The 27,999-nt window shown below is 38.4% G+C and overlaps 3 protein-coding genes across 4 annotated transcripts in view; 1 reads left to right on the top strand and 2 right to left on the bottom strand.

The window, feature by feature from the left end:
• LOC311081559 (DNA-directed RNA polymerases I, II, and III subunit RPABC2-like) overlaps nt 1-27,999 on the bottom strand; it is a gene marked incomplete at its 5' end in the record, with an annotated part of 120,047 nt that overhangs the window by 57,583 nt on the left and 34,465 nt on the right. The window lies entirely within an intron of this gene.
• On the bottom strand, nt 125-8,992 carry LOC311087551 (DNA-directed RNA polymerases I, II, and III subunit RPABC2). The gene is made up of 5 exons (XM_084120876.1): nt 8,834-8,992; nt 8,466-8,535; nt 6,980-7,110; nt 1,734-1,805; nt 125-1,389 (listed from the first exon to the last, which is right to left on the bottom strand). The coding sequence occupies exons 1-5, from the start codon at nt 8,851-8,853 to the stop codon at nt 1,299-1,301; spliced, it is 384 nt and encodes a 127-aa protein (XP_083977002.1). The 5' UTR covers nt 8,854-8,992; the 3' UTR covers nt 125-1,298.
• LOC311087115 (GTPase IMAP family member 8-like) lies at nt 10,585-27,484 on the top strand. 2 transcript variants are annotated; one of them, XM_084120358.1, is made up of 7 exons: nt 10,609-10,661; nt 11,614-11,748; nt 13,753-13,848; nt 18,387-18,953; nt 19,024-19,629; nt 23,819-25,036; nt 26,277-27,484. In XM_084120358.1, exons 3-7 carry the CDS (start codon nt 13,827-13,829, stop codon nt 26,960-26,962), a joined length of 3,099 nt encoding a protein of 1,032 aa, XP_083976484.1. In that variant the 5' UTR covers nt 10,609-10,661; nt 11,614-11,748; nt 13,753-13,826; the 3' UTR covers nt 26,963-27,484. The 2 variants fall into 2 exon arrangements, with proteins under 2 accessions (XP_083976483.1, XP_083976484.1); XM_084120357.1 differs by lacking the exon at nt 11,614-11,748 and having other exon boundaries at nt 10,585-10,661.

The raw sequence follows: 27,999 nt of genomic DNA, 5'->3' as shown, positions 1-27,999 counted from the left end.
AAAAGAAAAATAGTAACATGACACAAACCTGTTAAGAGGTTTAATGTCTCATCTGTGTCTTACTCATAGAGGAACTCAGATAGATTTCAGATAGATTTTCATGAAATATCAGAAAAGAGGAAATAAAAAGACAAACCAATGTGCTTACTTTAATACGGCAAGTATTTACTATGGTAAAGCTTTCAGTCCAGTTTACCACATGAGAATGTGTAACAGATCTTTAAGGCATGTCAGTCATTAATCCAGTTGTCACACCAGAATTACTGAAGTGTGTGTGACCAGAACCGGATTAAGCACTAAAAGGTGAATCGGCAACCGAATTCAGCTGCCATACAGAGTATTTATTGTTGCCATTATATACATAAATAAAATCCACTCATGTTGATGAACACCAAACTTGTGTGTAAAGGAATTGCTGATCTTTACTTTCCTGGTTAAATAGCGTAAACCTGTTATTGATTCACAGATGTCTATTCATGATTATCATTTCTGCAAAGCTTCTGAATCAGCAACATGTAAGGAAGATGTAGATTTATGTTTGCTTTCTTAATGCCGTAAACTGTGTGCGTACAGCATTGTAGTGTTTTATGAAATGTTTGAATGACATTCAGGCTGATCCTGACTATAATAAAAATACTATAATAAAATGAATAACTGTTGACTATGAATTTGGTCTTCTGCTTCACTCTATTTTGACCCAAAACCATAATACAAACAAGCCTGATTTCTGATTAAGATTTCTTCCTAGTGTGGATTACCATGTTGAAATTCACAGTAAAATTAGTGAGTGTACTTAGAATTCCTCTGAAAACAGATCGCCTTAAATTTATCAAGTAAATTACCTTGTAATTTTTCAGTGCCTGTATGAGAACAGTATGAGAACTTTCTATACTCATGTATCAGTCGTCAGTGTGCTGAACTTCATTGTCACATTGTGTTTCAATGTTGTCTGTGTGTCCATCAGGAGCAGAAAGATCTACTGACATTACAGTATTTTCACAACAACAAAGATAAAAACAAAGGTCATCATTTACTACAAAAAGGTTTAATCTTGCATGAATAAAACAGACAAATACACATTAAATAAGGAGATTCAGAGAAGTGTGTGTGTGTGTGTGTGTGTGTGTGTGTGTGTGTGTGCTGCCCTCATGTGGACGAACACCAGACCTGCAGGATGAAACCTAACCTCCACTATAAACCAGAGCAGAACACACACACACACACTAGGAGACCTGCGCTGTGAACAGTGATGTGACAGACACACAGATGATCATGTGATCTGAGTGTGTGTGTGTAGGTCAGTCGGTGATGATGAGCTCGTCGCAGCCCCAGTCCTCATAACTGCCGTCGGGAAGATACCGGCGGATGATGATGGGGATCTTCCTGCTCCTGAGGGACAGTAAAACACACACACATCAATAACACGCTTTATCAGTGTGTTTCTGTCCATACAATGAAAGTCAATGGAGTCCAATGTTCTCAATATGACTAAACACACGACAGATGAGAAACACACACAAACAAGAAACACACACACACACACACACACACACACACAACAGATGAGAAACACAGACACACACACACGGCAGTTTTGTGTGTGTATATTATATAACTTTCACATTTACATGTATTCATTTATCAGACGCTTTTCTACAACGAGCGCTTCATCCTAACAGATCCAGTCAACAACAGTCGTGCATCTCTGATGTGTGTGTGTGTGTGTGTCGTACTTGAGCTCCTTCATGGCGATCTGCAGCGGATCCGTCTCTCCTTCCAGCTCCACCATCACCGGCGCGCACATCCTGTCACACAGGAAGTGATGTCACTGAGCACATGCTTGTCACACAGGAAGTGATGTCACTGAGCACCACTGCAGCGCTAGCACAGCAAACCCAGACGTGCCAAGCTTGAGCACCATCAGTGTGAGACGGGACACACACAGACACACACCCGTCTTCATAATTCTAGCTTTCTTCTAAAGTTTTTAATTTGACCCAAATCAAATATTTCACTGCGCTGACTACATTATGAGATACAGTGAAAGTCACTTTTTTCACATTATTTTTCATGATTAATATTGCATTGCATAATGTGAACTGGTCAACTAGTCTAAAATTAGGAAACCCCTAGAAAACAGTAAAAACGAAACACACAGGAGCATTGTTGTGTGCACATGCGATTCATTTAAAATAGGCTACTTGACTTATTACTCCAATATCCAAATATGATCCTAAATCCCACAGAAAGAAGGGTTTATATTTGTAACGTACAGATTTGCATTTGATCATTGCACATTATAAACAGGACACTCATTAGCTGAATCAATGTTAGCCAATACAAACATATTTTTAGAAAACATTGAGTTCACATTGAATAAACAGGACCAATAATAGCAAAACGAGTCCCTTATATTCAAAAAGAATATCAAGTATAAAAGCGTCCATCATTTAATGAATAAAAATTAAAAACAAATGGATGAATAATACAAAATGCTTTGACATAAAAAAACAAGCAAGAACAAAATTTAAAGCTAGCACATACGTATCATAGCAGGCAAAGTGTCTCAACTGAAAAAGCTGCTGCGCTGCCAAAACACTCTCGGCGCTCACAGCTAGGCGTTTTCTGCAGAGCGCCTAGCGTTTCAGATGGCTGAAAATGCTTTGGTGGAACCGCGGCCTTAAAGAGACATGCACTGAAACGGGTCACTGTGAGCAGAGCTGTTTTTGAGGAGGTAAAGGGGTGTTTTACACAACCATTAAGGAATTTTAACCAAAGTGTGTTACAAACTTTACATGGAGACCCTAAAGAATCAAACCAACTTGTGGAGAATGGGCATCCGATGACCCCTTTAATACAGTAACTTCTGTAAATTGTAAAATTGTAAAATTCTTTCACTCAAACTACTTCCCTCTATTTTTGAAAACCGTCCCGGCCTGTGAAAGCCGGTTGCCGTGGGATTTTCATGGAAAGAAAGAGAAGAGGAAAGCGAGGGGTCACTGCGGCTAAACTGAAGTTAAGTTTAATACGTCAGCTGAAATCACGTCATGGCTTAGATCGCCTTCAGCTCGGGCCTGGATCCAGTCGCTTTGTTATGTGGCCTCCAAAACCAAATAAGTTTTGCAAACTTTTTAGGAGACGCTGTTCTTCATTATGATCGTCTTTTGATTGCGGGGGATTTTAATATCCACATTTGTTGTGAGTCAAATTCCTTGGCCAAGAATTTTACTAAAATCTGATTGATTCTTTCGATTTCACTCAAGTGCTAAATGTTCAACTCATAAACAGGGCCACACATTAGACCTTGTGTTGTTGTTGCATGGTATTTCGATCTGTGAACTCGAAATCCTTGATTTGAGTTTTTCTGACCATATGCCTGTTGCATATGCCTGTTGCATACTTTCTCCTTTCCAAATGAAGTTTCAAAAACATTGAGGGTTTCGCAGCAGATTCGTACCTTTAGTCCTTCTTCTAGTGATGATTTTTGTCTTGAATCCCTTTCAAATTTGCTTAATGTTGACGAACATCTTATGTTATTCAATTCCATTAGTAATGAAATAATGAATTCTGTGGCTCCACTAAGAGGAAAAAGGCAAAATTCTAAAGCTGAACCTTGGGTAACCAGCACCACACTTGAACTTGAACAAAAGACGGGCTTGTCGTAGAGTTGAACGAAAGTGGAAAAAAGACAAATTACAAGTGTCTTATGAAATATTATGTGAGTCACTCATTAGATACCAAAAGTCAGTCAAAGCTGCAAAATCTCAGTATTTTTTTTAACATTATAGCGAAAAACTCCCATAAACCTAAAATGCTTTCTACTATTTTAAATTCGGGTTGTGAGTCCTGTGAGTGCTGTCTGCTTTAATGCATCAGCTGCAGAGTCATTTGGAGTTAAATAGTGTTTTTGAAGAATTCCAATCTGGGTTTAGAAAATATCACAGTATTGAGTCAGCTTTATTAAAAGTTTCTAATGATATTTTATTGTCTGTTGACTCAGGGGATACTCTTACTCTTAGATTTAAGTGCTGCCTTTGATACCGTGGACCACAAAATTCTTATCTCACGACTTGAACAATGTGTGGGTATTGAAGGTTGCACTCTAGATTTAAGTCCTATCTGAACACAAGAACGTTTTCTGTTTGTCTAGACGGGTTTTCTTCTTCTGTCTCCGTTTTGGATTATGGAGTCCCTCAGGGCTCCATTCTGGGCCCTGCTCTGTTCTCGTTGTATTTGCTCCCTTTGGGGACTATCTTTTCTAAACATGGGGTGTCATTCCATTTTTACGCTGATGACACCCAAATTTATTTGCCACTAAAGAAAAATGACGAAAAGGGCCTAAGCTCATTGTCCGCATGCTTGTCTGATATTAAGTACTGGTTTTCCAGCTGAGGTCATTGTTTTTGGGACCTCAGGTGTTTCTGGTACTCCTGATGGCGATTTGGGAGATGTGGTCCCCAATGTAAAACATTTTTTATTCTGCTCTTAAATTTGATAAACAGATAAATGCTGATGTTAAATATTTTTTTTTTCAATTGAGATTATTATCTAAGGCTAAGAGTTTTTTAACATTTGCAGAGTTTGAGAGAGTGATCCATTCGTTCATTTCATCTAGAGTTGACTATTGTAATTCTCTTTATAGTGGAATGAGTCAATCCAATATTAGTCGTCTTCAGATGGATGGACTTTTGATTGTCACTAACTGGCCCAAAACTGCGCTCGTTGCACTGGCTGCCAGTTTGTTACCGAATTGATTTTAAAATTCTGCTTTTTGCTTTTAAAGCCATGAACGGATTAGCTCCAAACTATCTCTCTGATCTTGCCTCAAAGGCCTGTTGCCTTTGGCTTGCTCAGTTGGGGATATTTTGGGGATATTTAATTTTATTCTATCAATCAATAAATTCCACTAGAAACAAACTTTGTTGTATTATTTTATTTTAATACTGTGAAGCTGCTTTGATACCATCTGTATTGTGAAAAGCGCTATACAAATATACTTGATTTGATTTTGATTTGATCTTTTGAAATTAAGTAACTCTGCTAGATCATTAAGGTCTTCTCAACAAAGACTGCTGATGGTTCTGAGATCTAGACTTAAAGGTCCCTTTTTTCGTGTGTTTTTGAAGCTTTGATTGTGTTTACAGTGTGCAATATAACATGTGTTCATGTTTCGCGTGTAAAAAAACACAGTATTTTTCACACAATTTACTTATCTGTATACCGCTGTTTTCACTGTCCTAAGAACGGGCTGATGACTTCCTTGTTCTATGAAGTCCCTCCTTCAGAAATACGTAACGAGTTCTGATTGTGCCAGCGGTTCCTGTGTTGTGATTGGACAGCAGCTTAGCGCATGTTGCCCGGAAAGGTCACGCCTCTTACCATAACGTGGAGATGCATGCGCTCAGTGTTATTGTAAACATTTCTTTAATATTACCCTATCAATTTGAGCCGGAATCAGACCCGGAGAAATAGATGAAGAGGATCGATTAGAACCTGTTCAAGCACGACTTTTGCAGGATGTTTCACAATGGTAATCAGTTTATTTAGTAGTTGTCATACTTTTACGTTTGGCTGTTACCTTGAATTGGTTAAATTGTAATGTTAAATGTTACAAACTGTTATAAAAGCTTGTGGTATATGGTTTTGTCCGTCTGTCGAATTAACGATGGTGTTGTTGAATTTTTAAAATAAGTGCATTGTTTATTCCTACCTTAGTTACACGTGAGCACGAGTTTTGATTAGTAATATATGTTTTATAGGTGTACATGAGGTAACTGTGGCAAAATGCCAACAGAGGTTGAAAACATCTGCTGCAGAGAAATACAAAAAGTACTGTAACACCTCCTAATTAAATTATTTTGTGTTGTGTATAGTTCTTTTGAAATAGTTTTCATCCAAACAATTTTATATAAATACACTTTATTTTCACCATGAATATAGCCTTAAAAGCTGTCATGTTGTGTAAAAGAAATCGTTGCCACTCTACAAACGCAACACTTCCTCTTCTCCGTGGGAACGCAACAAGACCACGCCCCCTTTTTTGTGTATTCCTGTGGGCGGAGGTTAGTCAAAAAACTGTTCTACTGACATCATTAAAGCAGGAAGTAGAGGGATGTAGTCCAAACCGGCCGTTCGCTGTAGGCTTTGAAAGGGGACTTCTGTTAAATAAAATATCTCGCTTGGCATTGAACTTTGAGCTTTATAATTTTACAGGTATTATTTATGCTCTAACAACAACATTACACACTAACTAAAGTTTGAAACATGGGATCACGAAGAACAGGACCTTTAAGATGAGAGGTGGCTGTGCATTTTCTGTTGTTGGTCCAAAATTGTGGAATAGTCTTCCCCTATCCCTAAGACTCTCGTATCCACAGAGTCTGTTTTAAATCTAAGTTAAAAACCTCCCTCTTTTTACAGGCTTACAGCTGTCCTTGACTTTAATGTTGAATTAAATTTTTGAAAAATCCCTTTATCATTTGTTTTGCGGGGTTTTTTTTCTTGGTTTTTTAGATATTTATCCTGTTGTACAGCACAATGGACGACAACTACTGTTGCTTTTATTGTGCTATATAAATAAAAGTTGATTGAGTGATACTGTAACGTTACTGTCCTCACTGAAGAAATCAGTCAGACGGCGGGAGTGGAAGAGTTTTAGCGGTCGATTTTCAGTCTCTTTTTAATGATAGGCCTCACACATCTGCCAATCATCCCCGCATGCTATTTGGGGAATGATCCCAGCGCTTTGATTGGTCGAACTCTTCTTCTTCCGCTGTTGCTTGATTTAAGTACAGCGCGTGCACAGGTTTTTGCGTTTAGAGTTTGAGTAAGCTTTGAGTTTATAGTGAAATCGCACCAGCGTACTTAGAGGTCAAAACAGGTTGCGTACAGGTTGGCAGGTCTGCAAACCTCAGCTCTATAGTCCAGCTGTAAACTGAGGTATGTTTGTGCAGGAGGTCAGGGGTCAGAGGTCACTCACGCGATCTGCAGTGCTCGTGTCCCCAGGACTCGTGCGCGCTCGTATTTGGTCATGTACGGTGTGGTGATTCTCTTCTGATTGGCCTGCTGACCTTCACCCGCCGGCAGGATCTGGACGTTCTCCTGGTCCTCCTACACACACACACACACACACACACACACACACACACACACACACACACACACACACACACACACACACACACACACACACACACACACACACACACACACACACACACACACAACACGTCGGATGAGAAACACACACAAGACTGTCAGAAGAGACTGAAACTAATCAACTGAGAGTGAAATTATGAGTCGAAAAACTAGAGAAACAACATACAATTATCTGAACAATAAATAGTAGCCTGTTTATTTTAACATTAAATATTGTACTTCACTGAAAAGTGAAAATGTCACAATAAAAAAAATCGTAATAGTCCTAAAACATACACTTATTAACCTTTACTGGGACTGAGATTACGAGCTAAAAAGCAACAGAAACTAATATTTTCTTAACAAAATTTACATTACAGTTAACATTTGAAGCACATATAAAACATCTCTAAAACTGCTCTTAAGCATCTGAGAACTGTTGCTCGACTCAGACCTTTTGCAGACACAGAAAGGCTCATGCCTTCATTACAACTGGGTTAGATTACTGTAATGCCTTGCTTTCTGTCCCTCCAGCTAAATCTCAGTATATTCAACATTCTCCTCGTGAACACATCACACCGGTGCTTTCACAGTCGCACTGGCTTCCCATAAATGTGATTATTGATTTTAAAACTCTTATTTTAACATATAAGGCACTAGACGGGACTGAGTATCTATGTGATCTCATTAGCCCTTATACTCCATCACGTTCTCTCTGTTCTGCTGACTCTCTTCTGCTACATCAGCCTTCATGTAAGCTCAAGACTTTATGGGGGAAAGAGGCTCTTCATACAAAGCCCTCAAGCGATGGGATGTGCTTCCTCTTACCATCAGAAACGCACCAGCATCGGGACACTTTAAAAAGCTGATTCAGACACATTTATTTAAGGCTGTTTTTCTTCAATTAGTTGTTGTATTGGCCTTGTTGTTTCTGCTTATTTTACTGTAACGCTTTGGGTTTAAGAAAAACGCATTACATATAAAATGTATTATTATTTATTATTGTACTAACACAACAATAAGAATAATTTATAAATATACACTCTGCTGTATTGTTATTTTTTATTAATTACAGAATTAAATGCACTATAATGTCTGTAAATAATGTAACAATGCAATAAATAAAATCCTAATATTGGTAAATTAGTCTTAATATAATTTATATAAGGCAAAATACAACGACTTTCCAATTTATTTCGATTTTGACATGAAATTTCAGCCGGAAATCTTGACATTACATTATATGAGTCATGAGATTAGAATACATTAAGAGTTATATTTGCCAGGAAACACTAGTGAGAATATAATCATAATAAAACAGATCTTACATCCTCCACATTCTCCAGATCATCCAGAGGCTCTTCATCTTCAACATCATCAAAGTCTCCGTCATCAAAACTGATCAACAACAACAACCAAACAACAACTGAAGTAACGTTAAATAAACAGACAACAGATCTCACTGTGAACTAACGTTAAACCCTAAACTAGAGATTTACTAAAGCACGATGTAGAGAGTTACGGAGTTACTCGTGTTATAATATCGTTCACAGTTATAATGTTTAAGTTTTATAATAGATATAGCTGCTAAGGATCCTACAGAAATATGATCTCATCGTGTTGTTTTCACACTCACACACTTTAAACTACAGTAGACATTTAGAAACCCCTGTAGCCTGACGCGTTTAGAACTCACTTGTCTTCGTTGTCAGACATAATTAGTGTCCTGTGTGTCGTAAAGAAGATTTAATTGTTAATTTCTCCTATAATTTCAGTGTGTTGTTGCGTCTCGCGCAAGACTGCAGGACGAGTCGAAGCGTGGAATGAACTTCCGGCGGTGCTGCAGCTTTCACAGTCCGTGCAGAAACACCAGCGCCACAACACTGACCTTCCCCAAACACTTACACATGGCAATCGATTGCAATCAATCCCCCTTCAAAAAGCAGCTGAAGCCTAACTTTATTTTTATGACACATTTAGACACCTTGTTTGATAGAACATTGATGCACAACTAAGCTTCACGAAGTTTCGCAACCTTTTATTTCGAATCAGTGCTTCGAAGTGCATGTCAAACTGAAGTCACGTGATTTCAGCAATCGCTGAAGTTGTAATTTCCTATAAAGTTCTTAACATTCTGTCTATACGTGTTTTGCTACAAATCTGTTTACACAGATTTTAAGAGAAAATAATATTTAATGATATTGATTATACTGTTCTGTGTTCTCCTTGCATCTTTAACCAGCAGAAGGCCTCAGTGCGCGGAGTCGAGTGCTTCGTAAAAGAAAAATGTTTTCCAAACCTTGCGTCTTATAATATAAAGTCAAGCTGTGATGCCTAAAATAAATTACAATAATTGATAATCTAATAAGCAAGTATTAGTGAGTAGATAAGTTTGTGATTTAACTTCAACAGTGAAATTTTTCAATGGAACTTTATTGCCTATATTACCGTAGTATAACTGATATATTTTTAGTTTATTTGATAGGCTATAGGTATATTATGTATTTCTAAACTTATATACCCTAATATCGTTCACAAATCTAGGATCTGGAAGTTTTTTTTTATGTTTTTGAAAGAACATTCTTATAAAGGCTGCATTTATTTGATAGTCAAAAACAGTAATATTGTGAAATATGATTACATATTTAAAATGTTTCTCTATTTGAACACATTTTAAAATGTGACTGCAGCTTAACCAGTCTATATGCAGAATATCACATTATATGTTCCTCACTGTTCACTAGGATTATGGCAGACTCCACTAGAGGGCCACCTGGGGGGTAAAGGGGGTTGTTGGAGTGAGAAGGTGAAGAAGTCTGGCTTGAACTTGTTAGCGGCAGTAGCTGCTCTGTCAGTATGAACAGATATGAATAAACGGTTGGTTCGGTGACTCTTTGTGTATGTATGTAGTTTATTGGATACACTGCACAAGAAGAAACACTATAGCGTCACTCGTAATTGCAATCTCTACTGTTCACACCAAGAACAACAACGATACAAATAACGACAAAGATATAGTTCTAAAAATCGTTCTCAATGTTAAAGAATAGCAGAGTTCACACCACATCTAAAATGATAGTGATAAAGAGAAACGACATGGTTGGGATCACTTTTAAGAAAATACATTTTCAAGAAAATGGATATGAAAAACAATAGTTCATACCCTCTGAATAAATTATGAGAAATATTACCTCAGGTATTAAAAATATATTTCACATGTAAAAATGTAATTGTAGAGCTCTGTAATTAAAAATGAATGGAAGTGAATGGAAAAAATATGACAAGTAAAAATTCATTTGTAGAGCTCTCTGATTGTAATTGTTATTAGTAAGAATTAAATTGGTTTGCTCTCTAATTAAATTCTTACTAGTAATAATACAATTATGACGAGTAACACACTGGGAACATTAAGCTAAAATGTCTTGCCATGCTAGGATTGGTTTGGTTGACTGTGACGTCACTAACCCCGCCCACACAGATTTCTTCCTGCTTTGTTGAAGGAAATGACAATACTCGACATGCAGGTATCAATTTAACTTTAAAGACACTGTGGAGCGTAATGTAATATGTAAATACTATACACAGCACAAAATGACCATTTTAGATTAATTAGGAGTGTAATTGTAACTGTACAATGGTTGGTTTCACTTTCATATGGAACCATATGGTGCGTCTAGATTCTGTATATTTTAAGTGCAAAATGTGCAATTGTATTGTTACATACAATTGGCTAAACAAATTTCTGAAATGGCTCTTTTTTTTTTGTTGTTAAATCAAATATGCTACGCAGAGTTGTATAGTCCAGGGGTCAGAAAGTAGAAGTCCTGCCATATGTTTATTCCACCCATGAACTCTGTCAGCTGATTTCTATCTCCTCGCTGAAAAACTGCTAGTTAGCAAATCCAGGTGATTGGAACAAAATTCTGAGCAGGACTTTTACTTTATGAACCTGGACTTTACACCTCTGACTACAAGTCAGCCAAGAGCAAAGAAATAAACCAGAACTGGACCTTATCTGAGCCACAAAATCTGTGTATATTAAATATGGAGTCATCTGAGCCTTAATAAGTTAACAAGCAGAATCACTGAAGGAAAGAAGAGAACAGAAAAAGAGACGAGCAGAAACACAAGAACTACAAATGACTTCAGACACAGTCTTAAGCCCGATTCGCACGGGATTAGTATTATATGGGGACCTCGTGGGATTTAGAAATTACCCCCCCCACGTCTGAATTTCGTGTGGTGCATTCGCACAGGATAACCGAAGCCTGTGATTTTACTCGAATTTACTGACTTATCTCCCGGATATGATGTCAATAGGCTATTGCTTGGAAATGTCTTGTCGTTATTATAGTTCTAGCTGTATGATATATCATAAACAGAAGAATGCTCCTCACCGCATGTTGCTATACGTGTCATTCCTCTCAATCTAATAATGTTTTTTCAGCTTTCTCTTTCTGCAAATTGTATACGCAGCATCTATTCTTCACGAAAGATGGATAAAAAAGCGCATGGGAAACAAAAACCTTGAAAAAAATATATACGACCCCGCCAAATCACAGAGATGCCGATTCGCACGGGACTAATATCATCAGTGTTCGGCGAAATATGGTAGGTCATTTGCGGGGGAATTTTTACTTTACAAATTACAGACATGGTCGATTCGCACGGGATTAAGATCACAGACAACCTCCGCAATTATTACAAATGACTAGAGGTCACCAGGTAAAATACTAATCCCGTGCGAATGAAATCATCTGAAGATAAAAAGACATTAAATCTGTGAAGATCTCAGCAGAGGAGGATTAAACAACTCCACAAACAGCATTACCAGCTTCACTTATTACTAACCAGACTGACTTTATTTCTGTCAGACGTCTACAAAAGTTTTATTGAGAATTAACTGAGGATTAACTCTTAATGTGTTTCATTTGAAGTCACCATAAGAGTGATTAGTGTTTCCATTAGTTGGGCTCTTAACTCTGATTATGTTTATCGTCTTTTTTGGCTGCTGTGACAGTGTGTTTGTCAAACACATATGTAGCAGCAAACAAAGCTACATTTAATCAGTGCAGGTTAGGTTGGTTACTTATTGATGGCTTTGTAATCATAATGCTATTGCCTGAATCACTTTTGTAATTTGTATTAAAAATTAGTTTTGTTCAAATAATATATTGATATCATGAACCCTGTGTTACTGCAGTATGAGATTAAGCTGTATTATATCTATCAGTTAAAATATTTTAACAAACATGAGAACAAAAATTGTTTATTTAGTATGACACACACACTTATCAACAATCAGCATATGAATCTCAACAATGGTGACAATCAAAAATATTCAGATAAACTGATCAACTCTGAACATTGCAAAAAAGCTACTAAATGTCACTACAAAAACAACAGCAAAAAAATAAAAGCAAATATTTAAAATTAAAATTATAGGACAATTCAGCTGCATAATTTATTCATGTTGCAATGCATGCTGGGAGTTTTGTACTATGCTGGTACCCAGCATGCATTGCAGCAAGGTACTTTTGATTGTCACCATTGTTGAGATTCATACGCTGATTATTGATGTTTGTCATAGTAGATTAACACTTAGTGCTCAAGTTTATGAAATTCTTCTAACTGATTCATAATGAATAATACTATATTGACATTTATAATACTGCTAGATCTCATACTGCAGTAACTCAGGGTTTGTGATGTGAAATTTTTAATGGAACACAATTGTTAGATTTGAAAAGCGTCAGTGGAGCAGGATACTTCATGATGATTATTAAACCATCAACAGGTAACCATCATCACCTGATCTCATTTCACTTTAGCTTTCTTTGCTGCTGCAAATGTGTTTGACAAACACACCATCATAGCAGCCAAAAAAGACAAAAGATATAATATGAGTTAAGAGCCAAACTAATGGAAGCACTCATCACTGTTATGGTGACTTCAAATGAAACACAGAGTTAAACCTCTGTTAATTCTCAATAAAAACTTCTGTAGACGTCTGACATAAATAAAGTCAGTCTGGTTAGTAATAAGTGAAGCTGGTAATGCTGTTTGTGGAGTTGTTTAATCCTCCTCTGCTGAGATCTTCACAGATTTAATGTCTTCTTTTCTCTTCAGTGGATTTCATCTGAGGCTGTGGCTGAAATTACTCCATATTTAATATACACAGATTTTGTGGCTCAGATAAGGTCCAGTTCTGGTTTATTTCTTTGCTCTTGGCTGACATGTAGTCAGAGGTGTAAAGTCCAGGTTCAGAAAGTAAAAGTCCAGCTGACTGAGTTCATGGGTGGAATAAACATATGGCAGGACTTTTATTTTCTGACCCCTGGACTATACAACTCTGATGCTAAGTTATTTGTATGTCTTTGAGCAAATCATTGTAATAAGATGCTCATATACACAGAAACACCCCAAAACAATCATTCAGTTTTTATCAGTATAGCAATTTATGTAATGTGTGTGTTTTGGAGAAAACCAACTCCCAGACAGAATAGTTTTAAACAACGGCATATTAAAGTATCATATTCAAATAAATGTTGTGGTGTGGTAACATGATCTCATTAGTGTGTGTTAATAAAATAAAATCACTGTAATCTCTCACAGGATGATGAAGAGACAGAAGTCAGGAGTCAGAGAAGATGATCCACTGAAGACTGAAGAAAGAACAGAATATCATCATGTCCAGCAGAGAAAGCAGAGGTCAGAGATTATGAATATATGAATGATATTAATAGTTGAATAGACATCAGTCATATTAGTCAGTCATCTCTGGTTCAGATAATAACTGATTATCTCAAACTATAAGCAGCTGGGCTCAACTCAAACAGGATCATCATATAGAAACAGACTCAATGGCTACATTTAAAACAATCACTTGAAAAATAAAAATCAGTCATATCTAAAATGACAAATGGGACACCCTAAGCCGGTCTCATGGACCTAACGGACACTCGCACACGACAGCCTTTGTAAGTCAACAAGAGCGAAAGTGCATATGAAGTGTGCCATTTGGGACAGAGCCTTCGTCTCACTCTCTGCGCATAGACAGGCTGTCACTCAGCGCACAGTTACTTGTTACTACCATTGGCAAGGTAGTGTCTGTCATTAGTCATTAAACTGTTCATTCAATGAACACGTTCAAAATGCGGATTCATTAAAAGATAGATGTATTGAAACAAGGTGTTAATTATTTTTAACTTTGAACTTCACTTTTTAAGGCTCAGCTGACCAGCAGTGCGTCACATGGGTAACGCTGAAGCTGATGCCTCACTTAATTCGCCTTATTCACCTACGTCCAGTGGTGGAGGAAGTACTGAATCTCAGTACTTAAGTAAAAGTACAAATAACCAGAGACATATTTACTTTAGTAAAAGTAGAAGTACCACAATGAAAACCCTACTTAAAGTGTAAGTTGCAGGTTAAATTTTTCACGAAGTAATGCAATGTGTTTATTAAACATAAAGATAAGAACCGCCCACCATTGTTTTTTATGCCAAAATGCTGATATAATATGAAAAGTTGGCACTTTTAACAGTGGTTTTAACCGCTCCCACTCCCTTCCACTAGATGGGGCGTGACGTCATAAGAGGAACTCACTAGTAGAATTACCGTACACTAGCAGCTATATTCGCCTTACATAACTTAAGAAAAGTTGGTTGTATGTTTTATTTGATAAAACAAATTATGGATAAAATAACTCCATTGTAAACATACTCGTGTGTGCTGACTTCAAGGGGATCGTGATCCTGCCTGAAATGAGAATACGCTATTCGCAAAACAAACGGGTTCAGGCACGTCAGATCAGCCGGTCGCAGGTCGAGCTGTTCCACTAAACTACTAAACGCGCTCACCTCACGGCAGCACACACTCTCCACATTCAACTGGGTGGCATAGCCCACACAAACACAGTGATGGGGACATCGATCTCTCTTTTTCTTTTCTGACAATAAACATCGCTAATTAAATCGTGAGAAATTGATAACACGTGGATTGAGGAAGGGTATTATTACATGACGTTTGAGGCGTCGATGAGACTAGCGATTGATGCCTGTGCAGTGTGTGCATCTCTAACGTTGCAGGCTTGCAGCTCTGATTTGGACTGACTTACTGTAAGTAAATAATGTCTTCAGTCGTTGTCCCTCCTTGCTATTCTACATGACGGCAATATTTTGAAAAGACTTGCTTGTTCCATTATATTATCCGGGTTAAGTTTGCACCAGGCTAGACTTGCTCTAACGTAGCTAACGTTACTCACCAGGCTAACCCTCCACTAATTCTCCTCACACCAAGCATTAATAACTCTTTGAGTGCCATGGCTCCCCTATCTCACGCCTGACCAGTTAAAAATTGTAGGGCTGTGGTCCATAAAGAATTTGATGGTTTCCCACATCCACAGTTGTTCTCCAAATAGCCGTAATACAGTGGGAATCTAGCAGAGTATGGGTTGCGAGTTCCTCTTGTGACGTCATCACCCAGTAACTGAAAAAACACGCTACCTTTGAAGAAACCCCAATAAATGTTATTTTAATGCATTTTAAGACAGAAATAATTAAATATATACATATAGAGCACTTTAATTTACACATTAATTGGCTGTGGTGGTTAACCTGCAACTTACACTTTAAGTAAAAAGTACCTGATTTTAAATGTACGTTAAGTATTAAAAGTAAAAGTACTTGCATAATAATTTATTCTCTTAATGTGTAGTTTAACATACAATACGTAGACCTACACCACAAAACTAGTTGAGGATAAATTATTTAATATTGGCCAATTCCAGAGTTATAAACGGGACATTTGCAGTAAAAACTTGAAATATAAATTCTCAGAAAATGCATTTAATAGCCTACTAATTGAAACTGTAATATAGGAGTCCACACAGCAAAATCCCCAGTGTTAAATTAACACTCCTCAGTGTACATATGTGTCCACACTACAGGGTGTTAAAATTAACACTGAAGCAGTGTTTAAGTTAATGAGTTAATTGAGTTAACACTGAAGCAGTGCTGAAGTTAATGAGGTAATTAAGTGATTAATTAAGTGATGATTGGCCATTAGTGGTGACACCTGATGATAACAAGCAGACTCACTGAAGGAAAGAGAAACAAGAACAGAAAAGAGAAATAAAAACTACTGACTTTGAACCATTATTGCACTTATTATTTTACCAGTTTGACTTTATTTCTGTCATACATCTACACACGGTCTTATTTAGATTTAACAGACGTTTAGATGGTAATGTTTTATGGAATGGTTTGTTTCATGTCACCATTATGGTGACCAGTGGTTGCTTAAGTTGGGCTCTTGACCTTTATTTTTGAACAGTAGTATTTCTCTGGCTGCTCCAACTCTGTTTAAAAGTATCGTTAGCTCATGTTGATTTCAGAAAAAAAGCCGTCATCGTCTGTGCATTACCTTCCACATTGTGCACATATCCCTCGATCCTGTTGCTGTAACCTTTCAGCAAAACAGCTGGGGATTCTTGCAGTCGTTATTTGCCCATTTTTCAACATAATTCACTGTTAATTCCGGAAGAGATGAAACGGTAGTGTACCCCCTAGCCTCGTTTTGGTTTTCAAGATGGAGGCGCGGTGAATAAGGGGAATAGAGACCAGTGGCATTGATTCAATGCATTGACCAGTGCCATTCAGTGCATGGAAGGAGGGCCACTGTCTCCTTTCCAAAGCGATTGCGCTCCCATGGTGTCTGTCGATGCTATGCAACCATGCGCTCTCCACAACGACGAGGAAGTTTCTGTAATGGATTTCCACCACCGAAAGATGTGTGCTGTAGCTCTGCTTCTCATCGCTTCCGGTATGAGTGTGCCTGCTGCGGGCCTACATTTGAAATAATTAACTTGAGCGCGCAAAAGAAGCGATATGTGAACAGTCCCTTAAATGTTAAAAGGATGATACGACAAATATTTCGCTTTCCTTGGACACGGCAACCTTTTCCCGAATATGACTTGACCTCAAAGACAGACGTAGAATCGCACACGCTCAATCCATCTCTCTCAATCACTGTCTAGGCTTGATAATTGCAAATCCAAAAAACCTCATTACAAATCACCACGATAAACACAGCCTTGTTATCATTATTAACTTATTAACATTCAATACACATGCACGAAATTCATAACAAGAAAGGTATAGCCTTATGAAAAAAGAAAACACGCAAATATCGCGGTTGCTATTGTTACTTGCATTCCTCTGCGCTCGACTTTGTAAGTAGCGCTGTACTACAATATTGCGGTTATCGCAACAGCCCTAAATGTGCGTCAGCAATGCTTGTTCCTTGTGTTTCTGCTTCTTCTTCGCATGTGTTTTGATCAGGAGATTCTGTACTCTTTCAGAAGATGTGTAATAGCTCCCCCCTCTGTTTAAGAGTGAAAACACTGGAAGCCGGATAATTCCGTCTATGGCAGGAAAAAAGTTAATTGGGAAGTTTCACTTAAAAGTGTCTAACTTACAGTAGAACAAATGCCTATACTTTATTGTACTTAAAAGTGACATACTATGCCCCTTTCCACAAGATGTAATATAGATCTATGGTGTCCCCAGAATGTGTCTGTGAAACTTCAGCTCAAAATACCCCCAGATCATTTATTATAGCTTGTCAAATTTGCCCCTTTTTGGGTGTGAGCAAAAACGCTCCGTTTTTTTGTGTGTCCCTTTAAATGCAAATGAGCTGCTGCTCCCCGGGCCTGTTCAGAAGAGGCCGATCCTTTACACAAGCTTCAGACACGCCAGCAATAACAAAACATGCAAATAGTTTCACTTATCCAGAATCTCAGAAATAACCAGTGGTGAGTGCAGCCTTACGGAGAGACTCAGGAAGAGAGACTCAACTTTTAGACACACCTGGACGTTTCTGAATGGTTAGTGGATACATTTATGTAGTTGTTGTGCAGTTACACACAATTATAGCAGCCAGAGGAAATTGTATTCTTAAAAACCTGACTTTCATTTTCAACCAAAATATGACGTCTGACTGACGTTTGATTAGTTGGAGTCCAACGTTTTCCTGACGTCACATTGGCATACTGTGCCTGCTGGGAAGTCTTTATATAGATGAACACTGATTAACTTAAATTAAGATATGTGATTAATTTGGTCAGTTTTAGTCCCTCCAAAACACAAATGTGAAATTCAGACCTTGAAAGCAGATGCTGATGCTGATGATTTCCAGTTTGGTAAAGATCTTGATGTCATAACATGTTGCTCATGTATGTGTTTCAGTGAGCGATATAAGGATTGTTCTGGTAGGGAAGAGTGTGTCAGAAAACAGTCGAGTGGGAAACTTCTTATTAGGACGAGCGGTGTTTGACAGTGAAGCTCCTCCAGGTGTTGTAGAGAGAGTCGGAGGAAGACTGAAGGACAGACGTGTGATGGTCATCAATAGTCCTCAGCTGCTCCAGACAAACATCTCAGATCATCAGATCACACAGACTGTGAGAGAGTGTGTGTCTCTGTCTGATCCAGGACCTCATGTGATTGTTCTGCTCCTCAAACATGATCAGTGTTCAACAGAAGATCAAGAGTGTGTGGAGAAGGTGCTGGACTCTTTCTCTGAGCGGGTTTATCAACATACCATGGTTCTCACCACACAAGAGCCGACTGAAACCAATGACATCCTACAGAAAATCATTCAGAAATGCTGCAGCAGACACTTCAGTCTTCAGAGAAACAGATCTTCTCATGATCTTCTGCAGACGTTTGAGGACATTGTGCAAATGAATGATGGACAGCACCTGGTTTGTGCTGAAGGTTCACAGTGTTTCACAATGAAGCAACAGGCCAAAAGACGTGAGTGTGATGATATTTGATGTTTATAGTGATAAATGAACAGTTTTTAAATGTATTCCTCTTCTATCAGTTTCAGAGGGAGAGAAGCTGAATCTTGTTGTGTGTGGGAGCGATGGCACATTAAAGTCCTCCGTATCAGAGCTGATCCTGCAGCAGAAAGACAGAAGATCAGGCGTGGAGCTTCATGGACGTGTGATCAGTCTGGTGGAGCTTCCAGCTCTGTTCAACACTCGGCTCTCAGAGGAGGAAGTGATGCGTCAGACTCTCAGCTGTGTGTCTCTCTGTGATCCTGGAGTTCATGTTTTCCTCCTCCTTATTCCTGATGCTCCACTCAATAATGAAGACAAAGCAGAAATGGAGGAGATCCAGAGGATCTTCAGCTCAAGGATCAACAAACACATCATGATCCTCATAATGCAGAATTCAGATCATCAGACAGCAGAACTCAATGAAGAAACGCTTTCTGTCATTGAGAGTTTTGGAGGACGACATCATTTCTTTGGTCCCACCACACAAGTGTCCACATTGATGGAGAACGTTGAGAAGATGCTGGAAGAAAACAGAAGAGAGTTTTTCTCCACAGAGTCATTTCTGGAGGCACAGATGAAAAAACTGATGAAATATGAAGAGATGAAGAAGAAAATTCATTCACAAGAGACACTTTTACTGTCACAAGGTAATAACCAGAAAATCAGTTCAATTCTAAAACTACAGAGCTTTTAGTTAGGATGAATAATATAATTAATTAATCAATAATATGATAATCTTTAAAAAAATATATATATATCTGATGTCTGGCCGAATCCACTTATACTGCTAATCTTACTACTGTCAGTCTTATGTTTAGTTCTGATAAGTTTCAGTTTAGTTTAGTCTTTAGTCAGTACTATGTTCCAGTTTTGCATGTATTCTGTGTTCCCCAATTAGTTTCATTGGTTGTTAATTAGTTTCACACACCTGTTTCTGTTCAGTTGAGTATCTCTTCTTGTATATTTAAACCCTTAAGCCCAATATTCCTGTGTCGAGTGTACGCAGTAGGTACGGCGTAGCCTATGAATAATTGTGTACCCTTTGCCGTACCCTGGCACGCTCCCCTCTGAAAATGTAACTGCATGTCGCGATGATGCAGACCGTAAGATCTGTGATTTGTCGGCTTGGTAGCATCGTATTTCCTCCTACGCATTTCATGGGTTGTACTTACCATCTCCTCTGACGCCTTCTCTCCTTTCTGCATTTTGGTTTAAGTCATTTCAGTAAAAGTAACTGTTTTTTAACACTAACACAATCAGCTCCAATTCCAACATGATCCACTCAGTTTCAGTCGCCATTGTTTGTAGTAGCCTAAACTCTAAACAGCGGCGAACAAACTCAACACAGAGGCACATAGAAACCCCATCACCTACTAGCGTTTTGGCGGTATAAGTGCAGAGTATTACTGACAGAACACAGATGTATAAATGCTCCTGACTGTGTCGGCTATGTGCGCAGCCTACGATGTGAGTTTCGGTGGACACTCTGTGCAGAAGTATAAAGTCTTGCATGTTTGGTTAGTGGTTATCATTCCTTTTCCTGTATTATCCCGAGTGTCTGTTTTTTTAAAGAAATTATATTAATTAAATTCTCTGTAATCGCGGTTACTGGCCAGCATAGCGTAAGAAAACGCAAGACCTAGATTAGATTATTTGTGGGGTTTTTTTTGCTCTTTTGTTTCCCCACCATGGACTTTTCAGGCGTACAACTGCTCTGCCTGGAGCAGGAGCAATAAAGCCTGGAGGACCATACCAAAGATTTTTTAGACCTGGCGTGCCTCACAAACTTTCCAGACCACACACGATGCACATTTTTCAGAACCAGCCTGAACAAGTGCACAAAGGCATGTCTGCCTGGGGAATTTCGTAGCGTTTGTGGAGTGGGTGCTGGTAAACTATGGGTCCCCATTCCCAGCTCCAAGTCTCGTGTGTCCCCGCTGGTTCAGCCCAGCTCCAAGTCTTCTGTGTCTCCACTGGTCCCACCGAGCTCTAAGTCTCCTGTGTCTCTGAGGATCTTGCCCAGCCTCCATCTTCCACCTCCTCTTTCAATAACAGACAGTTCCTCAGCCACGCCACCACTGTTTCCCTTCAAGCCCTTGACGTCTCCTCTGTCGCCACTCTGCTGTGTGGATTTTCCTCAGGTCTGGTCTCCAGCTCCGCCTAGTCAAGAGGATCCCTTGACTCCCTCAGCTGTACCTGGGCCCATCGTCCTTATGGCTCCACCGACTCACTTGTCCCTCCAGCTCTACTTTGATCAGATGTATCTCTGCCTCCATCCCGATCTTCTGGGCCTTCAGCTGTGCTTTGTCCCTCCAAAATGGCTCCGTCAGGCTCCGCTTTTCTTCTGGCTCTGACTTGTTCCTCAGTCCCACCGCCTCCGCCTCAGTCCTCTGGTGTCTGTATTAGTGTGTGGACTCACCTGTGTGGCATGGCGGTGTGTTTAGATTATGGCTGTAGGGTGAGCATGTGGAGAAACTTTCATCACCATCACCATCTTCATCATCTTCTGTTAATGCTGTCTGAGGTATCTTTGCACGGCTTATGAAATGCATCTATTAAAGTAAGTGTTGGTTCTTTCTAAGCTTGTGAAATGGAACAATAAAGACATCCCATCATGTGCAATGGTTCAGCGTGACGCGTCTTCAGTATAAACCCATATGTCTTAGCCTGCTGCGGCGTTTGGATTGGTTTTTAAGTTTATACGCCGCAATACCCTGGCTCCACCTTGGTTGCTCATTGTTGTGGCTCCTCCTTGCTCTCTAGAACCATCAATGTTGTCTGGTCTTATTTGCTCTCTGACTCCGCCTGGGTCTCCACTTTCTTCGGCTTTGGCTCCATCAGTTGTCCCCCTGCTTTTGTCAGCCAAGTCTCCACCATGCCTCCTCCTCCCCCCTTGACTCTACAGTGCACCATCGTCCTGGCTGTTCTCTGGGTCCCTGTCTGGCTACTCCTGCTCCCCGGTCCTCCCTGGATCCTCCCACCATCATCACCCCTTGGTCTCTCCCACTATCATCTCTGCCAGTTTCCTGCACAGCAAGAACTCCAGTGTTAAATTAACACTCCTGGGAGTGTATATGAGTCCACACTCAAGAGTGTAAAGTGTTTAAATATGAGTGTTAAATTAACACTCAAGAGTGTTAAAGTTAATGAGATAATTAAGTGATTAATTTAGTGATGATTGAGCATTATTGAAGACACCTGATGATAAGCAGAATCACTGAAGGAGAAAATCACAAATTGTAAGCCACCATTATGGTGATTTGTGTTTGCTTTAGTTGGGCTCTTGACCCTTATATGTTTACTTTAGATTTTACTTGTCTGCTGTTATTGATTTATAACAGTCAGATGAACAAAGAGACAATGTGATCTGATGGTGTTGGTTATGTTTTGACATAATCATGTTGTGATCCATAAAACGAAACTTATTGAGATGGCTTAGCTTGTTAATTACAGCAACTCTGTGGTTTTACAGTATATAATTTTCAGTATTTTTCATATAATCCAAAAATATTTCATAAACATTGTTCTGATCAAAAGATGTTAGAATGAATTTATTTAGAAACACAGACATCAATAATCAGCCTGTGAATCTCAATAATGGTGACAATAAAAAAGCATGTTGCAGTGGCTGCCACCAATCACAACTCATTAATGGTTCTCATCATGCATTGCGGTATGAATAAATTATGATCTGAATTGTCTATGTAATTTACTTTTCCTAATTGAATATTCTGCTCATCACCATTGTTGAGATGCATTGACTGAATCTTGACGTCTGTGTGTGTCTAAAAAAATGATTTTTGCAGAATCAGTTATGCTGTAACCAACAACATAAATCTAAGTCAGAAATAAGGATCTTAATGAGTTCAGTGATCAATTTCAAATGATGATTGTCATAATATAACCAACACCATCAGATCACTTTTTTTCTTTGTTCATCTGACTGTTATAAATCAATAACAGCAGACAAGCAAAATTTAAAATAAACATATAAGGGTCAAGAGCCCAACTAAAGCAAACACAAATCACCATACTGGTAACTTACAATTTGTGATTTTCTCCTTCAGTGATTCTGCTTGTTAACATCAGGTGTCTTCAATAATGCTCAATCATCACTCAATTAATCACTTAATTATCTCATTAACTTTAACACTCTTGAGTGTTAATTTAACACTGGAGTTTTTGCTGTGTGCCCTTCGCCCTGCACCCCATCTGCCCCAGGACCCCCACCCACCCTCCCTCTCTCTCTCTACAGTTATTGTGTGAGGATGTGCCTTTCCGAAGGGGGGTATAATGTCAGGGTTATGTTTAGTTCTGTTTGGTTTCGTCCTCAGTCAGTACTATGTTCCCATTTTGCCTGTGTTCTGTGTTCCCTAGTTAGTTTTCTTGGTTGTTAATTAGTTTCACACACCTGTTCAGTTGATTACCTCTCTTTGTGTATTTAAGCCCTTAGTTCTCCCCAGTGTTGAGTCTTGCATTGATGTGGCATGTTTGGTTAGTGGTTATCATTACTTTGTATTCTCCTGAGTGTCAGTTTTTTTTAAAGAAATTATATTAAATTCTCCATTGTTGTGGTTACTGACCAGCATATTAACAGGCATGGGGTAAGTTGTGCCAACGCTTATTAAACGTTTTAAGTTATGGAACATGAAAAGGCACTACATTTTAGAGTTTGATTTGGTATAAATATAACAAAGAATATTTTTGACTCATCAAAATAATGAAACTGGTGAAAAGTGGTCCATCTTACCCCAGTCCTCTGATAATCTTGTCACTTGAATGAATGAAGACGGTTTCTTAAATTTCAGTATGATTTGTTCTGTTTTTAATTTTCAGTTTCATGTGAAAACCCAGATGAATTGAGGATTGTGCTGCTGGGAAAAACTGGAGTTGGAAAAAGTGCAACAGGAAACACAATCTTAGGAAGAGAAGCGTTTACAGCAGAAACATCTCAAGAGTCAGTGACTAAAGAGAGTCAGAGTGAAATATCTGACATCAACGGCCGACGCGTTACTGTGATCGACACTCCAGGACTGTTTGATACTGAACTCACTAATGAAGAGATCCAGAGAGAAATCAGACACTGCATCTCCATGATCCTGCCTGGACCGCATGTGTTCATCATTGTGCTCAATTTAGGACAACGATTCACTCGAGAAGAAGCAACATCAGTGAAGATCATCCAAGAGACGTTTGGTGAGAAATCTTTAATGTTCACCATGGTGCTCTTCACCAGAGGAGATTTCCTGAAGGACAAAACCATTGAACAGTGTTTGGGAAAACCTGGATCTCCTCTGATGAACCTGATTGAAGCGTGTGGAAACAGATATCATGTGTTCAATAATAATCAGACTAGAGACCGAACACAGGTGTCTGATCTACTGGAGAAGATAGACGACATGGTGAAAGCAAACGGAGGGAGTTTCTACTCGTGTAAGATGTTCAGACAGATGGAGAGAGAAAGACAAGAACAACAGATGAATATCCTGATGGACAGAGTCAGAGAAAGAGAAGAACTGGTGGACAAACTAGAAGAAGAGAAAGAGAGAATGAGAATGATGATGGAGGAAGAACGACAGAATCATGACAAAGAGAGAAAGAGACGAGAAGAGGAACTCAAAAGAGAAATAATAGAACAAGAGAAACATCAGAGAGAAATACGAGACGAGATGAGAAAAGAACGAGAGACATTTAAACATGAAATAGAGGAAATGAGACAAGAAAAGGAAAAAATAAAAACCGAAAAAGACCAAATTAAGATGGAAATAGACACACTGGTGAACAGAATAGAAAATGAAAGACAGAATCATGACAAAGAGAGAAAGAAAAGAGAAGAAGAGTTTAATGCAAGAGTAGAACAATATAAAACACTAATAAAAGAGAGAGAAGAAAAGGAGAGTGAAATGCTTGAGCAGATGAAACTGGAACGAATGCAGTGGGGAAAAGAAAAACAAGATGAGAGACAGAAAAGAGAAGAGAAGAAAAAAGAAGAACAAGAAAAACTGAAATCTGAACATCACCAGAAACAAAGTCCAGTTACTGATCACACAGAGAGTAAGTTGAACTTCATAACTCAATGTAAAACATTCTGTTGAAATATAAATATGTTTGTTTTCAGTGTTTAAATATTTCTTCTCTGATTCTGACTTTACAATCATCATTATAGTGTGATGCACTTTTCTGCATCTGTAAGCTTGACACAAAACCAAAATCTGTAGCTTAAACTTAAAGATACAGACAAAAATCAACATTCAAAAATGAATTTATGATGATCTGTCACACTGGGTCTCATTCACTAACAAATTTTGCGTGAACAAATCATGATTCTTCAGTCAATTTTGTTTTAACAAGGTTAGTGTTTTGGTCAGGTTTAGTTTTGACATGTTATGTTGTAGCCTGATACATCTTTTCTCTGATAGCTTCACACTCTTTGCAAAGTATGTTGATTGTTTCATGTAGTTTATAGTATAAAATGTCTATTAAAATACAAACGTGTAATGTTAGAAACACTGGACATTTGCATAGATTAATTATTTCTCACTGTGGAAATGACTGAAATCAAATATTTTAATATCTCTGTATTATGTGCTGAATATGTGAATTTTCAAAGCTTTTTTTGGCTGCATTATAATGATTTCCTATTTCAGAATATGATCAAAGATTGTATATGTGGGCATGTTTAGAGAATTAATTTAACTATAGAAAATATAACATTTTAACTTGCTTGAATAAATTTTGCTGAACGAAATTTAAAACGTCAAATCAATAAAATGATCTGATCTTCCCATAACTGAACACAGCTGAAGAAGAAAACATGACAATTAATAAATTCATTAATGACACTGAATCACTGAAGAAACTCATTCAGAAATATGATTTGAGATACCATGTGTTCAACAACAAGACAATAGGACCTCATGATCAAGTGACACTTCTGAAAGTTTTACAGAGGATCTGAAAGTCTAAAAAGCTTTTTTTGATTTGTAGGGAATGTGAACATTAAATAGCCATTAAGGAATTAGGCTTCATTCTTTGAAAATATTAAATATGTCATTAATTCTTTCCACATTAGCAGTGAAAGATAACTTAAAAACGTCGATATTAATAAAAAAATAGCTTAAAACATGTCAATTTGTATTGCTTTATCACTGTTTTAGCAGTGATACTGTCTGATTAATCTGGATACTGAATTGGTATTTACTATATGTTACTGTAACTGTATTTTATTAGTGCAGTAAAGTACATGTTGTAGTAAAATAAGTGATTGTGTGATCTGTTTTCTTTTTTTATACAGTGTCAATAATACAAAGATTCCTCACCAACATCAAGGACATTCCAGTCTCCGCTCTCTCATCCAGACGGATTGTTCTTCTGGGCAGTGGTGGAGTTGGGAAGAGTGCAGCTGGAAACACAATACTGGGACAGAGAGAGTTCAGATCTGAGATCAGTGTGATGCCAGTAACCAGTGAATGTTCAGTGAAACACACCACTGTTTCAGGCAGATCTGTGTCTGTAGTTGATACTCCTGAATTCTATCACAGACAGATGAGACGTGAAGAGTTAATGACAGAGATAGCCAGAAGTGTTTATTTATCCAGTCCTGGACCTCACGCTTTTATCATTGTGTTCAGTGTCAGAAATTTTGGAGGGGTTGAACAGATTATTAAGAAGATTGAGATGTTGTTTGGTGAAGAAGTGTTAAAATACTCCATCATTCTCTTCACTCATGGAGATCTGCTGAGAGGAGAGGCCATAGAGACACACATTCAGGAGAGCTCAGCTTTAAGAGATCTAGTTGATCAGTGTGGAGGCAGATTTCACGTCTTCAACAATAGAGACATGAGAAACAGAGATCAGGTGAATGATCTACTGAAGAAGATTGACACAATGGTAGAGCAGAATGGAGGAGGACACTACAATAATCAGATGCTTGAAGATGATGAGAGATGTAGACAAAGGCAGATCTGTGTCTGTAGTTGATACTCCTGGGTTCTTTGACACACAGATGAGACCTGAAGAGTTAGTGACAGAGATAGCCAGAAGTGTAACCTAGAAATCTAGACGCACCCTAGCGGCAGCAACATTTATTTTGCAGCCAGGGTAGTCTAGCAACTCTCCGTTGGCTTTCGAGCTGAAAAAAAAACAAACTCATGTCAGGCCAATCACATCGTGTAGAGCCAGCCCTGATTGGCTGCTTGAATCTCAATTTAAAAGAACGTCCAGTTTGCGGTCTTTCTTTCTTTTGGCCATCGGTGGAGAAGAAGTCATAGCACTGTTACTCATGGTTCTTACAGGGCTTTCAACCGAGGAGGTCCTTCAGAAAATATCAGAAGCAGGCATAGAAGTAACCGGCGTCGAGATGAAAGGAGATGAAATAGACTTTTGGGCAAATGACACTTACTCAGATGATAATAATTTATATGTCACATATAAAACATTTAAAAATGAAAAGTTGGAAAATGTGAAAATGAAAAGGATTTAATAAATACAGATTTTAATTCAGTGTGTGTGTAATATATATAAATAAATCTCATTATAGTCAACGATTGTACCCTGTTAAAGCCAATTTTGTACCATTTTTGAAGGGTCCATTTTTGTACTCTTAAATAAAGGTACAAAATTGTCACCACAGGTACAAGACTGGTCTCTTTAGGTACAAATCATAAGGGTACAAATATGTACCCTTGAGGGTACAGCCCCAGTGACAAGCCATTGTACCCCTAAAGGTACAATTATGTACTTTATTTTCTAAAAGAGTGTAGAGTCGGCGGGCGGGCTTAACAATGATGACAGAGTTGCAACGGTTCCCTGCTACTTGTAAACAAAGAATGGCGGCTGCTGCTGGAGAACAGTCTTTCCAATCGACTTTTGGCCGCGATTCTGGAGGACTTGGAGTTAAGCTTTTCTTTGAGAAAAGAACAAAGAACGGTACTTAAAGCTGCAGTCGGCAAGTCTGGCAAATTGACGGGACTTTTGAATGTTTACAACTCTCATGCCCCTCCCCCACCACCACCGAG

Source organism: Abramis brama (genome assembly GCF_963993115.1).
Source record: "Abramis brama genome assembly, chromosome: 1".
In the NCBI taxonomy this organism is placed as follows: domain Eukaryota; kingdom Metazoa; phylum Chordata; class Actinopteri; order Cypriniformes; family Leuciscidae; genus Abramis; species Abramis brama.
Note: the sequence above shows the minus strand (reverse complement) of the source record. Positions and strands in the feature narration are given on the sequence as shown.